The sequence below is a fragment of the Trichoderma camerunense genome (genome assembly GCF_050948025.1).
Source record: "Trichoderma camerunense strain CBS 138272 chromosome Unknown V8C40scaffold_13, whole genome shotgun sequence".
NCBI lineage: Eukaryota > Fungi > Ascomycota > Sordariomycetes > Hypocreales > Hypocreaceae > Trichoderma > Trichoderma camerunense.
In genome coordinates, this window is record NW_028145357.1 from 611,486 (window position 1) to 623,868 (window position 12,383).

Sequence of the window (12,383 nt, forward strand, 5' to 3'; positions counted from 1 at the left end):
AGAAAGTAGTAATGGTAGTATAAAGGTGGCTTCTATTTATATTATTTTTGCATCTTTTTCTAATACTTAAATTTTACGCAGTCGCTAGGGTGTTGGATACTGAATTTGGGATGCTGGATAATATTTCCCGCCGCAAAGACAGACCTCCCTATACCTGCACATTACTCAGTATTTTGGTAGGCTAGCTAGGTACATACCCATTGGCTCTGGTATGCACTTAGGCACCTACCAGTGCAATGCAGCTTTTACTGAGGTGGTTATATCGTCGGGTAGGTAATTGTGTAAAATAATGCATATTGGTGGAAGAGCCTTTGGATGCATCAAACCTCCTCAAGTTGCCCATGTAATAACTAGCGAAATATTATAAGTAGACTACTTTTATGTGTGCCTCGCATTGCTATTGCGTGATGATTCATATCTGTCCTATGTGATGATCCAAAAATGCAGCACAATGTTACGATTGCTCCCCATAAGATATCGATCTCTTCCTCGACGATTCGAAACATATCGCCCTCAAGTCTGCATACCAACTTCCTAGCCATTAGTAGTAGTCAAGTCTACTGTTTTTTCTTGAGTTCTCCATTCGACTCTGTCCATTTTCTCGCCAGCGTAATCAACTTCATCCCAGCTGCCGCGCTCGCCCCGTCTTCCAACTGCTTTGTCCAGAAGCTCTCGTTGCCCGCAATCAGCAGCGATTTCCTGCGCTCTCGCTCTCTAGGACCAATGTTTTCTCCGTCACGCTTATGCTCCTCAATTTCTTCCAAGATAGACAGCCTTCTTGCGTACTGTTCGCTTCTCTCCCTGCGTAGCTCCTTGGAGCCAAATCGCTGGAAAATGACGCGAGCCACTGCCGTTAAAGCCAGGAGAATATGCTCGCTGATGAAGATAGTCAAAGGCAGAGTCGACCAGCCCCCGCTCAAAACTCCATCAGTGCTGAATAGATGAACAATCGATGCGGAGGTGATGCTTCCTAGCCACACGAGAATTTCCAGAGACACGATCCAAGGCCCAATGCCATCTGCTCGGACTGGTGCAGGTCTCTGGTGCTCAATGCTAATCTTTGCAAAATCGGACCGAAGCTCGACCCAATTATTGATGAGGAAGCCCAGTGGGATGAGTGGCCAGGCTGACGAAAACAAGGCCAGATATCCAAACTGAAGAACCAGCTCCGCAATGTCATCCTGGACATTATAGTGCTCTAATGTGGCCTCGTTGCGGCGCTTTTCTAAGAATTCGGCCTCATCCTGGTCGTCGGTGACCATGGAGATGAGAATCGTATCCTTTGTATAAGCGCGGCGGTATTCTCGATACCAGCCGCTCATCTTGTGCTTGATCAAAGGCAAGATGTTTTCCTCGAAAAAGCTCGACAGTTGTCCGGTAACAGTCAACGTAATAACCTCGTGGCGCAGACGGTCAGAATCCAGTCGGAAAGGTATTTCGGTGAGATGGTGGCCGATACTGGGCGCGAACCGAACAATGTGACCCTCAAGCCAAGGGAATATTTGGTCGCCAAAGGGCACATAGACAAATGCAGTGAGAAGGATGGGCAGATAGTTTGTGATGATGCTGAGAACGAAAATCTTTTGCGTGAGTGACATTTCGTGATTGTCTGCTGTTCGGTGGTTCTCAAAGTTTGTTAACCACTTGGCCACTGTTTCGAGGTATGAACTGATGTAGGGAATCAGAACAGCCAGTAAAACCGTGGGCAAATAATCCTATGGTCTGGCATCAGTCAGGTGCTTCTTAATTTGCTCTCCACCATATATCTAGCCGGGAACGCGACTCACAAGGTAGAAGTTGTTCGGACCATCATATGAATCGGATATCAGAATCTCGACAGCAAATACTGCGCTAATCAGAATGCCGAGCGCTACAGTAGCGATGGCCATGAAAGGCACCTGAAGAAGCTGCCGTGAAATCTGCTTCCACTTGGGACTGTAGTGAATAGTTCGGCCGTATTGGTCCACAATGACTTTCTCATACTTGTATTCCGGTCGGTTTGTCTTCGTTTTGTTTACTCCCCTCACCTGCCAGCGAACACTCAGGTCGACTTCTCGGACTTTCCAATATTCTAGAAAGACGGTACACCATACAACGGTTAGGATTGTGTAGACGATGGAGTATTTGGGAAGCCATAGCCAGGTGAAGAGGCCGGTAATGGCTGGGAAGATGAGAAAAGCCGAATATGATTGACCAAATGCAAAGTAAAATGATACCTATGACGTGAAAGCATATAATTAGCAAATATTTCTAGAAATAGCTGTATGGCTGCTGTGAGATTCACATACTTTTGAACCGAAGAGGTCTCGAATCTTGTCTAGGTCTTCGATACTAAGGAGCAGCTTCTTACTGAGACCCCGTAGGAGAGCCTGGTTGACTTTATCATTGTGCATAGGGTAAATAGCCTTGACATTCTTCCATTGACCGATGCCTGGAGTAATGCCCGCTCCTCCCATGGATTGTGGCCAGTTGACCAAATGGTCCATGGACAAAATATCTTCAGCCTCGTACCATGCTCGCACGATGGTATACTTATTGCCCGGTGGCCGCGTTTGAGTGACGCCATAAAGCCAATCCCTCACTCTGCATCACACCATATTAGCTTCATTCTTTTGACAAAGCAAAGCTTTGTATAAAGAGAGAGGAAAAAAGAAAATTTGTGCGAAAGTACATACCTCAATTTGTAAACTCTGTTTCCGAGAAGCGCGCTTGGCGCCTTTACAAAGAGCAGGATTGTTTGCTCATATCCCGGTCTTACTTCAACATGGAGGCCAGTAGCCTCCAAGTTTTTGAGCAGGGCAGTGAACTCATCTGTGGCTGTCTCGTAGTCTAACCTGATTTTTAGATGCAGCTCGTTTGTAGATGACGATGATCATAGCAAGGAATACCTGTATCACTAAAGTCATAAACGACAACGTATTTGTCGTTGTATGTTACATGAGCGCGTGATGGAGGTGGTGACGGTGACCGGCGAAGCTCCGGATCTTTAACCGGCGGTACTTCCAAATGACGAGACATCGCGACAGAGTGGTGCCGGCATATACAAATGACCAGTTTTCCCCTCTGCTTGCTTGAGATGGAGGGGCCTCGGAGCACTCTCGGCGATAGGTCTGGCGTGCCTGCTATTGGAGGCCAAACTGTCCGACTATCTGTCCGCGGACGCGATATTAGGAGGGGCCGAAGCTCCGGGAATTTTTTGTTTCGATAGAACCGAAGGCTGTTCTCCGAGTGGTTGAAAGAGAACGGAGGCCTGTGAACAGTGAAATGCGATATTTCACTCCAGGAAAACTAGCCGACGGGCAAACCAGTCACACAAGAAGCAGATACAGACGCAAAGAACGCAAAGAAAGATGAAGCTCCTGTCCCAGAGGTGTCAAGAGCTTTGACCGCGGGACATGTGTACAGTGGGTAGGGCTGCAAGGAATCCGTCAGAATCGAGATGCTTCATTGGCTGTCCATCTTAGCTTTCTCGGCTCTGGGTGCCGGTGCTGAAAGGACTGATTCACGCTTAGCTTAGGGGGTAAAATAGCAGGGGAAACAAGTAATTGACAGCCTGTCTTATAGCCAGCTGCTCCACCCGCTGCCAAATTTCGCCACGACGAGTGAATTAACCAGTCTAGAGACTCTTTCTTTTGTGTATCTTGAACATCTATAGCTCTAGACGGGTATAATAACTAGATTGAGAAATGTGATAGCCTGGGAATTGAATGAACTGTTGGCTTGTTTGCTAGAAGCAGCCAAAAACCCCACCGTCATACCCGCGAGAACAGACTGTTCAGTATTCAGCTAATTTCGTGGCACCTATGGCACATAAGCCACATCGCGGCATCCCCGCTACGGTCAAGCCAAGTAATATGGATGCTCACAACATTACGTAGCCCGCGTAGATCATACAGAGGAGCAATGGGTTGAGCTCCTGCCAAGCTGCCCCTTTATCTATTCTTGGTGTAGATGCTTCAGCCAAAAGCATACACATTATGACAGAGGCTGATGAATATATTGAACCAGCGATATCTACCCAGGTAGATAGTCAACTAAAAAAAGCATCTTACCCAAGCTATTATACCTTACGCGTCAGATTAGCGTGTGATACATACCTAAGATCATGGTAGTTTGCTCATCCTTGTATGAAGGCGGGGTAGGTAGCTGATCATTTTTCACAAGTCATCTGCATGTTTTCATTGAGTTGTTCAGAGATTCACTGGACCCAAGAATCCGTCAATCAACCGGTGATCACCATCGCAGTGAATAGGCCTAGTTGTCGGAGTTGACGATACTGACATGCTTCAATCTCACCCAAAACGTGAAGAGGCAACCTTTCAAGGAATCACATCATTCGCAGCATTTCTACTGAGCTTACATAACTAATACAAAAAGATCATCTTTCCTCCTCTACTTGTGAAGCAAAACCTTGCTATTCACATCGACAATCTTAATCGGCGCCTTGTGGTTATGCAGCGTCACCTTGTTCACCAAGCCGTTATTATCCCACGAAAAGTCCACAGATCCGCCCCCTCTAATGCGCATGCCTTGAACAGAACCGCCCTTCCATTCTGATGGAATAGCTGGACCCAAGATAACCGTGTGGATGGCATTGGATGCAGATGGAACTGGCAGATCAGTGATCAGCATGGCCAACACGGCGGCGCTGTATCCGAAGTTGGCGTCGATCTGGAACGGCGCAGCTAGCTCGTATGGCCAACTGTTGCCAGAGGTGTATACGGAAAAGCCGTTGTTTGCGTAGTTCATATCGATGGCATACTTCAGGTAGGTGTATCTGCGGCCAAGTATAAGTAAGAATGTGGAATCGGAAGTGGAACAGAAAAGATTAAAGAGGTGGAAACTTACGCAATGTCGGTATTATTGAGCTGGGCCCAGCATGCGACTCGCCAGACCTTCTCCCAACCAGTGTTCGAATCAGCGGTGCCGTTTCCTCTCGCTGTCAGACTAACATTGACGGCATCGGTGATAGTCTTGTTCCACATGTGCGTGCCGATGCTGTAGCCAGGATACCAGCCCACGAGATGAGAAAGGTGACGGTGCTCATCGTCGGGCTGATCCCAACCGATCTTCCATTCTGCTTGGTCTTAGTGATGGCATTCTTAAAGGCAATGCGATATTAGTGATATGCGTACCTTGGATTTGGCCGAACCAGCCAATAATAATACCCGGAGAGAGCTTTGACTGTGTCTCCTTTACGGTCTCGAGGAAGGTGGTGTTTTTATCGCCGGAGTCTTCCCAACTGTCGATGATATGGTCAAAGATTTCCCAAACAAGCTGCTGGTAGTGTGTGCAGCCAAAGGTCTAATCAAGTCAGTAAAATGGAATGGACTGCCTAGGTAAACATTATGCTTACCGTCCAACCATGCTCAGGCGAGTTGCAAGGAGCGGCAACAAGAGTTCCATCGTTCGAATAGAGATCAGGCACCATCTCATGGATCCAGTACTCGGCAACCGACTTCATGAGCGGATACCCAACAGTCTTCCACCAGTGCGTGTCGCGACCGTAGTCATATCGGTTCCAGACATTTTGCACTGTCAAATGGTAAGAATGTGGTAAATAAAAATCAGTTGGGTGCACTCACTAAGCCAGGCGGCGGATGCTGGGTAGTTGGACCACACAGCAGAGTTCATTTGTCTTCAAAGCGGTTAGCAAGTTCATCAATAAGTATGGTCAGAATTAGATTTAGTTGGAGCCTTACCCCGTAAACCCGAATGTGTTGAGATTGCTGAATCCCACAAATCCAGGAGCGTCATATAACAATTCTGCTGTCTCTGTTCCACGCGGCACCCACGTGTCGATTATAAAATCCCACAAAGGCCCCTGGATATCACCGAGACCGGTTTGTTCAGTGTGCCAGTGATTCCTATGGCATCATGATCAGTTAAAGTCGGCGTACGGACGAGGTCAACTTACATCTGAACGTTGACATCAACATGATAATCCGAACTCCAAGCCGGGAATTGGTTCTCTGTCCACATGCCCTGCAAATTGGGTGGCAAAGATCCATCTCTGCATGAACCGATGAAAAGGTATCTGCCGTAATCGAAGAGGAGGTTCTCCACGAATGGGTTACCAACGTTATAGTCGTAGTTCTCCATCAGTGTCGCTGTAGGCACGGAAGCTGAGTGCTCAGAATCTGGCAGACTCAATGTGAATTGGCTGAAAAGCGCATTGTGATCCTTGACATGGGCGTTGTACATGCTGGTGAAGCTTTTCTTCTCGACGGCCTTGATGGTGGAGACGACAGCTGCTGCAGGATCGACGCCCTTGAAGGAGTAGTTGCTGGCCCTGGTTCCCTTCTTTTGGTCATAGTTTGTTCCGGCTGCGTATACCACCGTTACAGAGGTAGTTCTGCGATCTGAAGGAACAAGGAGTTCGTGGGCCGATGTACACGTTGCTGCCCTGGGCCGATTAAGAACTTGGGCACGAGCGTCAAAGATCATGCCAATATCCTGTGCAGTCTGTCCTCTCAAACGAACTCCATTGGCGTCGCATGAAGAGTTGGACGATGGGTTGCTTCGTTGGTTGTCCTGTAATCCAATGGTCACATCTGGCAGTGGCTTGTTTGACTGGACGTTGTAAGCGCAGACCTGGTCGGGAAAGGTGCAGAAAGTAGTTCTACATGCTTTGTCAGTTTCGAAACGATTGCTTCTTCAAAAAAAAAGCTAACGGTGCTTTAGGAGCGCCGTTTCGAGATATACGTACATGGTAAACTTGGCACCATTCGATGTAAAGGCGGTTGTATGAATACCAGTCTCAAGATCCAGCGCGCGATTGTAAGAGCTGTATTTGCTGACTCCCGCAATCTTGACTGTGAGATTTCCCAGAGTCTCATAGTTGCCATAATGGTAGTTGTTTGGATCTCCATATAACGCACTAATATCTGTTGAGAAAGGAACGCATTAGCGAGTCGCAACATCCGCAATTAAGTCCAGCGCAACAAACCGTTGTTGATTTGAGTGTCCCAAATTGTCTGTCTAATACCCGGCAGGGCAGTGTAGACTGGAGCCGGTGGGTTGGCACCAGTGTAGTCCTGTAGCAAAGTCAATCAGGTTAAACAAACCAAAGTCGGTAGCGGAAGCAAGGATTTGATTGCTTACAGGGCTTTCGAAAGGGCCTCCAGACCAAAGACTGTGTTCATTTAGAATCACAATGTCCTCTCCAACCAACCCAAGGGGCATCGCTAAATTTGATCAACATTAGTCGTCTTGTCTTGTAGTGAATCGATTTCCACACCAACCTCCAAGCTTTCCATTTCCCAGAGGATAAGCTGTCATGATAATGTTGTCTGGGTCTGCCGGTTCAGTTGCCCATAGTTTCCTCGCGCTTGCGCATTGAGCGCAAGCAGCGAGAGCGATGAGCCCCGTCCGCAACATTGTCGGCCAATGCTACTTTGTATGCAGAGGCGTTGAGAGTGAAACAACCGTTGAGTCTTAGAACAACTTGATGGGCCATCCCACCTTCTTAAATAGTCGCGATTGAGTTACCCCAGCATCGTGTGAACCATCGTGATCCATAACGATCCCAAGATAATGCGGGGTTGGAAGCCTAAACGTCTATCAGCGATCCCCATAGTAGCATAGTTTACTACATGAACACGACGATATTGGAGAAGTCGTCGAGCTCTTCGTCGTGTCGCATCGTGGAGGGAAATTAACCGTCCCGTAGGGTGTTGTCTTATTAGACCCGACGGGTGTGAGCGAGGGAAACGCCATGCCATTCATGGCATCAGTTTTACGGCTTTGGGATGTCTCGAAAACCATATGCTAATTGAAATGCAGAAAGTAGGTCAGTTGCACTGATCTCGCTGCGCCGGTAATCGACAGGGGCCAATCGTGGGGAAATGCTACTTGCCGACGGCAGCAGTGCTAGCCTCGGCCTGTTGGAAGAATCGTCTTAGCTATGTTTCGAGAAACGGAGAAACCGTCAAATTGCGGATATCAAGTTGGTTCAAGTTTCGTAATTGAAAAGGTGAGATATGAGCTGAGTAGTGAGACCAGTCTCTCTTTTAAGAACACTTTTTGGGGCAACTGTTCTATTATGACAACTACGATGGGATCATCCCCCAGAAGATACCTATGCTTATAGCAGTTGTGTTGTCCTATTTTAAGTAATTTGAGCGAGGCTTTAGTGGCAGATGACCTGCAATTATGCGAAACGTTTTGTTTCATAGATCAGTTAACACAATGCAGTAACTCCTTCTGAGCAATGCACTTTTACTGCTGACCAAGCGTGCTATCCTTTTTCATAAATAGACGGTGCTCTAAACAAAAGATCGTCTTCAACGCTATCGGATATCGCAATTACGCATAGCAATTCATTTCTCTCCAAATTACTCCGTACACAAGAATGCGATCCGGGATACGGTGCGGATACGGTACGGATAAGCGCTTATTTACGTTGCCATCTCCTTTTCGTGACCGTCAATCATCCGATAGATGACTTTGCTCGCAAGAGAATCATTATTTTCAAGCACAATAGCGAAACTGCTCAACTTCCGTCGGTTGGAATTGAAACGCCGTTCTAGTTTCAGCGACGTGGTGAATAATTACTAGTGAAGTCGGTAGCTTAGCAAACACCGCATTGCCGGAAAACAAGTTTAGCTTCTTGATGCTTCAAATGTGGAAATAAAAAGGGGTATGAAAAGGTCAGGTTTAAACTAAAACAAAGAAATATATATAGTAATAAGGAGTAGGGCTATAAGCTGCACCTTGAGCACGGTCAACTCAGAGAGACTCCGGCCTCTATAACAACAGCCGACATCGGCTGATCCGGCTCTTACATACGTTACTAAGAACGCTAGACTTTATACGAGCACCAGGCTTTGTCAACCAGGAACAGAGACGTGATTTGTCGAGCAAACTTCGGCTGTCGGTGGATCTTATCAATCAGATAAGCCATCAGTTGATCATGGGTCGGAGCGAATTAATGTGTGCCGTAGGGAGTGCAGAGGCACCGAATCAGCTGATGTTTCCAATTTTCGGCTCGTGATTCACGACCTAAAATATCGCAGCATCACGGTCGGTTTGGAGGTCCATCACAATATCGCCTACTGGCACCAATATGCTGCATCGAAAGCCGCGCGATGAGACGTTTCACTCGAGTAACCCTGTATTTATCGCTGCTTGCTCATCTCTCCAACGCTCAACCCCTTTCTCCCAAAGACTCACCTAAACTGTGCGTGAAGAGCTGCGAGAATTCACTCAAGTCTGTGCGATATAGCGATGTCGATTCAGCAGCATCACCCAAACGACAGGCTTGTCAAAGCCGCCTCGCGTTATCATCAGAGTATCTGTGCCTCGATCTAAACTGTGGAGCGGAGACGCGCGACTCTGCGCTGCAACATCGTAATGCTACTTGTTATGCCTCTTTCGGGAGCCCCATCCCGGCATTTAAAACAGATTACACAGATGAAGAAATAGCCGGATTAACAAGAATCGGCAAGAATGATTCGTTTGACGCTGGAAACACATCGCAGGAGGTGGTAATCCCGTCGCCCGAGTGGTTCATTTCCTGGTTCGATACCTTGGTATGTAGACTCATCTATTGGCGCTTGTGTCTCTTCTTATGCAATACTAATTTCTCTTAGGATGCCGTCAAATATGCACAGAGACATCATTACTTCTATGGGTAATTCTTCTTACGATCTAATGGCAACGAGGCTTGGCTAACGCAACCTTAGTATCGGAGTAATGGTATTCTGGGTTGCGGTGGTATTTGTAGGTGTTGCGTACAAGGTCCATCTTGCGATCACCCAGCTTTGTGGCAGACAGAACAACTTTGACTCTGTCGGAATCTGGACAGAAACAGAATCGTGGTTCAAGCGCAACATCATCATCCCCGCGACATTTGGATATAGATGTGCGCAAAACGTGTGGTGGGCCACGATTCCACCGCGCATCCAGTCACTCACAATTACACTGTTTCTTATAATGAACATTGTGTTCTGCATACATGGCTATAGAATCATTGATGAAAATCTCTAGTAGGCTCATCCCCTCCTCACTAATGTTTCTAGGCGTTGATACTCATCATCTACACAGTTTTGACGGGCCAACTAGACAGGTGTTGCGCTACGTGTCAGATCGGACAGGAATAGTGTCCTTTGCTAATTTCCCTTTTATTTGGCTGTTCGGAATGAGAAACAATGTTGCCATGTGGCTTACCGGCTGGGATTTTGGAACATACAACAACTTCCACCGATGGTGTGCCCGAGTCTCGACCCTTGAAGCCGTTGTTCATTCCATTCTTTACACTGTTCTTATCTTTATGAGTGAGTTGATGGAACGTCCATTCATATGAATAAAATACATCCCTCAATACTAATGTTTACCTAGACGGAGGCTGGACTTATTACGCATCGTGGTTTACCATGTGGTTTTGGAACGCCGGTCAAATGGTATGAAAGCCAAGTGCCCATGCTTGAAGAATGTTCTAACTCATCGATAGGCCACTATTGCTATGTGTGCACTATTAATACTTTCCGTCTATTGGATACGACGTCGCTTCTATGAAGCATTCCTCATCATACATATCGGACTCTCTATCCTTATCCTCTTCACAATGCTCGGGTAAGCCTGCTACTCCCATTGTATGTTGACACTCTCAGTAGGACTAACGCAACTGCAGACACGTTTCAGTATTTAATGGAGAATACGATGCCCTGTTTTGGGTCCCTGCATTCATTTGGGTTTTTGATCGAGTAATGAGACTCCTACGAATCATCATATACAATCCTGGACGTTGGTCAACTACTGCACTGGCCAGCTACAGCGACTCCGCGAACATCATCCGTTTGACCATACCCACCGATAATGCTCTCTACAAGATCCGACCCGGCAATTTCTTCTATTTGACAGTCTTGAACGACACGCGATTCTGGGAGAGCCATCCATTTACTGTTGCGTCGACCTCGGGCGAGCTTTCACAGGCATCGGAATACTCGGATGAAGAAGAGCCGCTGTTGGCTTCACCGACAACTGCTGCAGAGATCCAACTTGAGCGCATGGCCTCTGAACCAAAGAAACAATACATGACATTTCTCATTCGGCCATACAATGGCTTCACTGAGCGCCTCAGAGATATGTTGGCAGACGAACAGTCGAGCTCGAGGCCACTTAAGGTACTAGTAGACGGACCATACGGCCATACACAACAACTTCAAGAGTATCGACAAGTCGTATTCATCGCTGGCGGATCCGGAGTTGTCGTTGCCCTCTCATACTTGAACTCTCTTTGCGACGGGACTAAAGCGCCTAACACAATCGAGCTACACTGGGCTGTCCGAGAGCCTGCATTCGTGCGAGATGTTCTCTCTAAAGAGGCCAAAAGCGCCCTTGAGACAGGCATGTTATCGCTGCATCTCTACATGTCTGCAGTGAATGACTTTAGCACGAATGATTTGCCAAGCAAGGTTGAGCAACATGTTGGCCGACCAAATATTCACTCAGTCGTCATGTCAGCAGCGCGCGGTACCCAGGGCAGTAATTTGGCCGTCGTGGCATGCGGACCGGCCAAAATGGCCGACGATTCACGGCTGGCGGTGGTTGATGCATTAAAGAATGGGAATCACAATATAGACTATTATGAGGAGAGCTTTACATGGTAGATGGCGTTATAGAATTGGTTATAGAATGGATAATTCTTTCGGATTGAGATGCTTCACAAAGTATCAAATGAAACTGAGGTTCCTTTATTGATACTGTGCACGAGTACTGTAGTGCGGCAGTCGTATGCCTCACGGGGCACTGAGTTAGCTGCGCAAAGAAATACCCCAGAAGCTTTCGCAGCAGCAAAAATCATGAATCGGCATATGATAGGGCAAATTGATAGACTCCACCCAAAGGTTACTTGAACTATCGAGCAATCTAGATAAACTGCGCGAAAGATTACTTTACAAATATCTGAAAGTGCAAGGTGCAAGGTGACACCGGCTCGTTACCACGGAGAGACTTGCCACGGAGAGTCTTGCTTGCAAGGAGCTGCTCAAGTCAAATAAAGCGCAGATAAAAAGAAATCCACTATTGCACTCTATTAGACCAATTATATCTTGGTATCTCCTTGAAGCGGTGCTTCCGGAGAGAGTTGCCTCTAGACGGATATTCCAGAGACTAGTATCTCCGAACCTAGCATCACGTTCACTAATCCGGCCCTATCTATTGAACCCTACGATATAGTTGTAATGAGCGACAAAGAGAAGTTGTGAATAATAATCTTTGAGCAGATGAGTGAGCGCTTAACGTTTCCTGTATAACTGTTGACATAGAATCCGGATGTTCTTGCCACTTCATGGACGACTGCAATCCGTTATGTGCGAAAAGTAAGCGGGAAGCGATGATACTGAGGAGTATGCTTTCAGAGTCTATAGAGTCGATAGAAA

General features: G+C 47.0%; 3 protein-coding genes across 3 annotated transcripts; 1 reads left to right on the forward strand and 2 right to left on the reverse strand.

Moving 5' to 3' along the window:
• Positions 1-325: 325 nt before the first annotated feature.
• On the reverse strand, positions 326-3,572 carry V8C40DRAFT_250339 (calcium-activated chloride channel-domain-containing protein). The gene is made up of 5 exons (XM_083216951.1): positions 2,889-3,572; positions 2,676-2,829; positions 2,289-2,583; positions 1,788-2,216; positions 326-1,715 (listed from the first exon to the last, which is right to left on the reverse strand). Exons 1-5 carry the CDS (start codon positions 3,016-3,018, stop codon positions 558-560), a joined length of 2,166 nt encoding a protein of 721 aa, XP_083071252.1. The 5' UTR covers positions 3,019-3,572; the 3' UTR covers positions 326-557.
• Positions 3,573-4,392: 820 nt separating this feature from the next.
• Positions 4,393-7,380, reverse strand: V8C40DRAFT_275977 (glycoside hydrolase family 95 protein; the record flags this gene model as incomplete). The annotated part of the gene is made up of 11 exons (XM_083220781.1): positions 4,393-4,777; positions 4,849-5,077; positions 5,136-5,304; positions 5,357-5,535; positions 5,586-5,638; positions 5,703-5,867; positions 5,918-6,622; positions 6,710-6,887; positions 6,950-7,037; positions 7,105-7,187; positions 7,245-7,380. 11 exons carry the CDS (start codon positions 7,378-7,380, stop codon positions 4,393-4,395), a joined length of 2,370 nt encoding a protein of 789 aa, XP_083071253.1.
• Positions 7,381-8,960: 1,580 nt separating this feature from the next.
• On the forward strand, positions 8,961-11,653 carry V8C40DRAFT_250345 (ferric reductase family protein). Its single transcript, XM_083216952.1, has 7 exons — positions 8,961-9,533; positions 9,594-9,634; positions 9,687-9,989; positions 10,048-10,277; positions 10,342-10,403; positions 10,454-10,575; positions 10,634-11,653. The coding sequence occupies exons 1-7, from the start codon at positions 9,090-9,092 to the stop codon at positions 11,610-11,612; spliced, it is 2,181 nt and encodes a 726-aa protein (XP_083071254.1). The 5' UTR covers positions 8,961-9,089; the 3' UTR covers positions 11,613-11,653.
• The last annotated feature ends 730 nt before the right edge of the window (positions 11,654-12,383 follow it).

Bases quoted from the DNA above. Each gene is read 5' to 3' on its own strand.
- V8C40DRAFT_250339 (XM_083216951.1), bottom strand. From the start codon at position 3,018: ATGTCTCGTCATTTGGAAGTACCGCCGGTTAAAGATCCGGAGCTTCGC. The intron at 2,217-2,288 runs GTATGTGAATCT...TTCACGTCATAG, and splicing joins GAGACCTCTTCGGTTCAAAA to GTATCATTTTACTTTGCATT. The intron at 1,716-1,787 runs GTGAGTCGCGTT...GCCAGACCATAG, and splicing joins GTCCGAACAACTTCTACCTT to GATTATTTGCCCACGGTTTT.
- V8C40DRAFT_250345 (XM_083216952.1), top strand. From the start codon at position 9,090: ATGAGACGTTTCACTCGAGTAACCCTGTATTTATCGCTGCTTGCTCAT. The intron at 9,534-9,593 runs GTATGTAGACTC...AATTTCTCTTAG, and splicing joins TTTCCTGGTTCGATACCTTG to GATGCCGTCAAATATGCACA. The intron at 9,990-10,047 runs GTAGGCTCATCC...TCATCTACACAG, and splicing joins ATCATTGATGAAAATCTCTA to TTTTGACGGGCCAACTAGAC.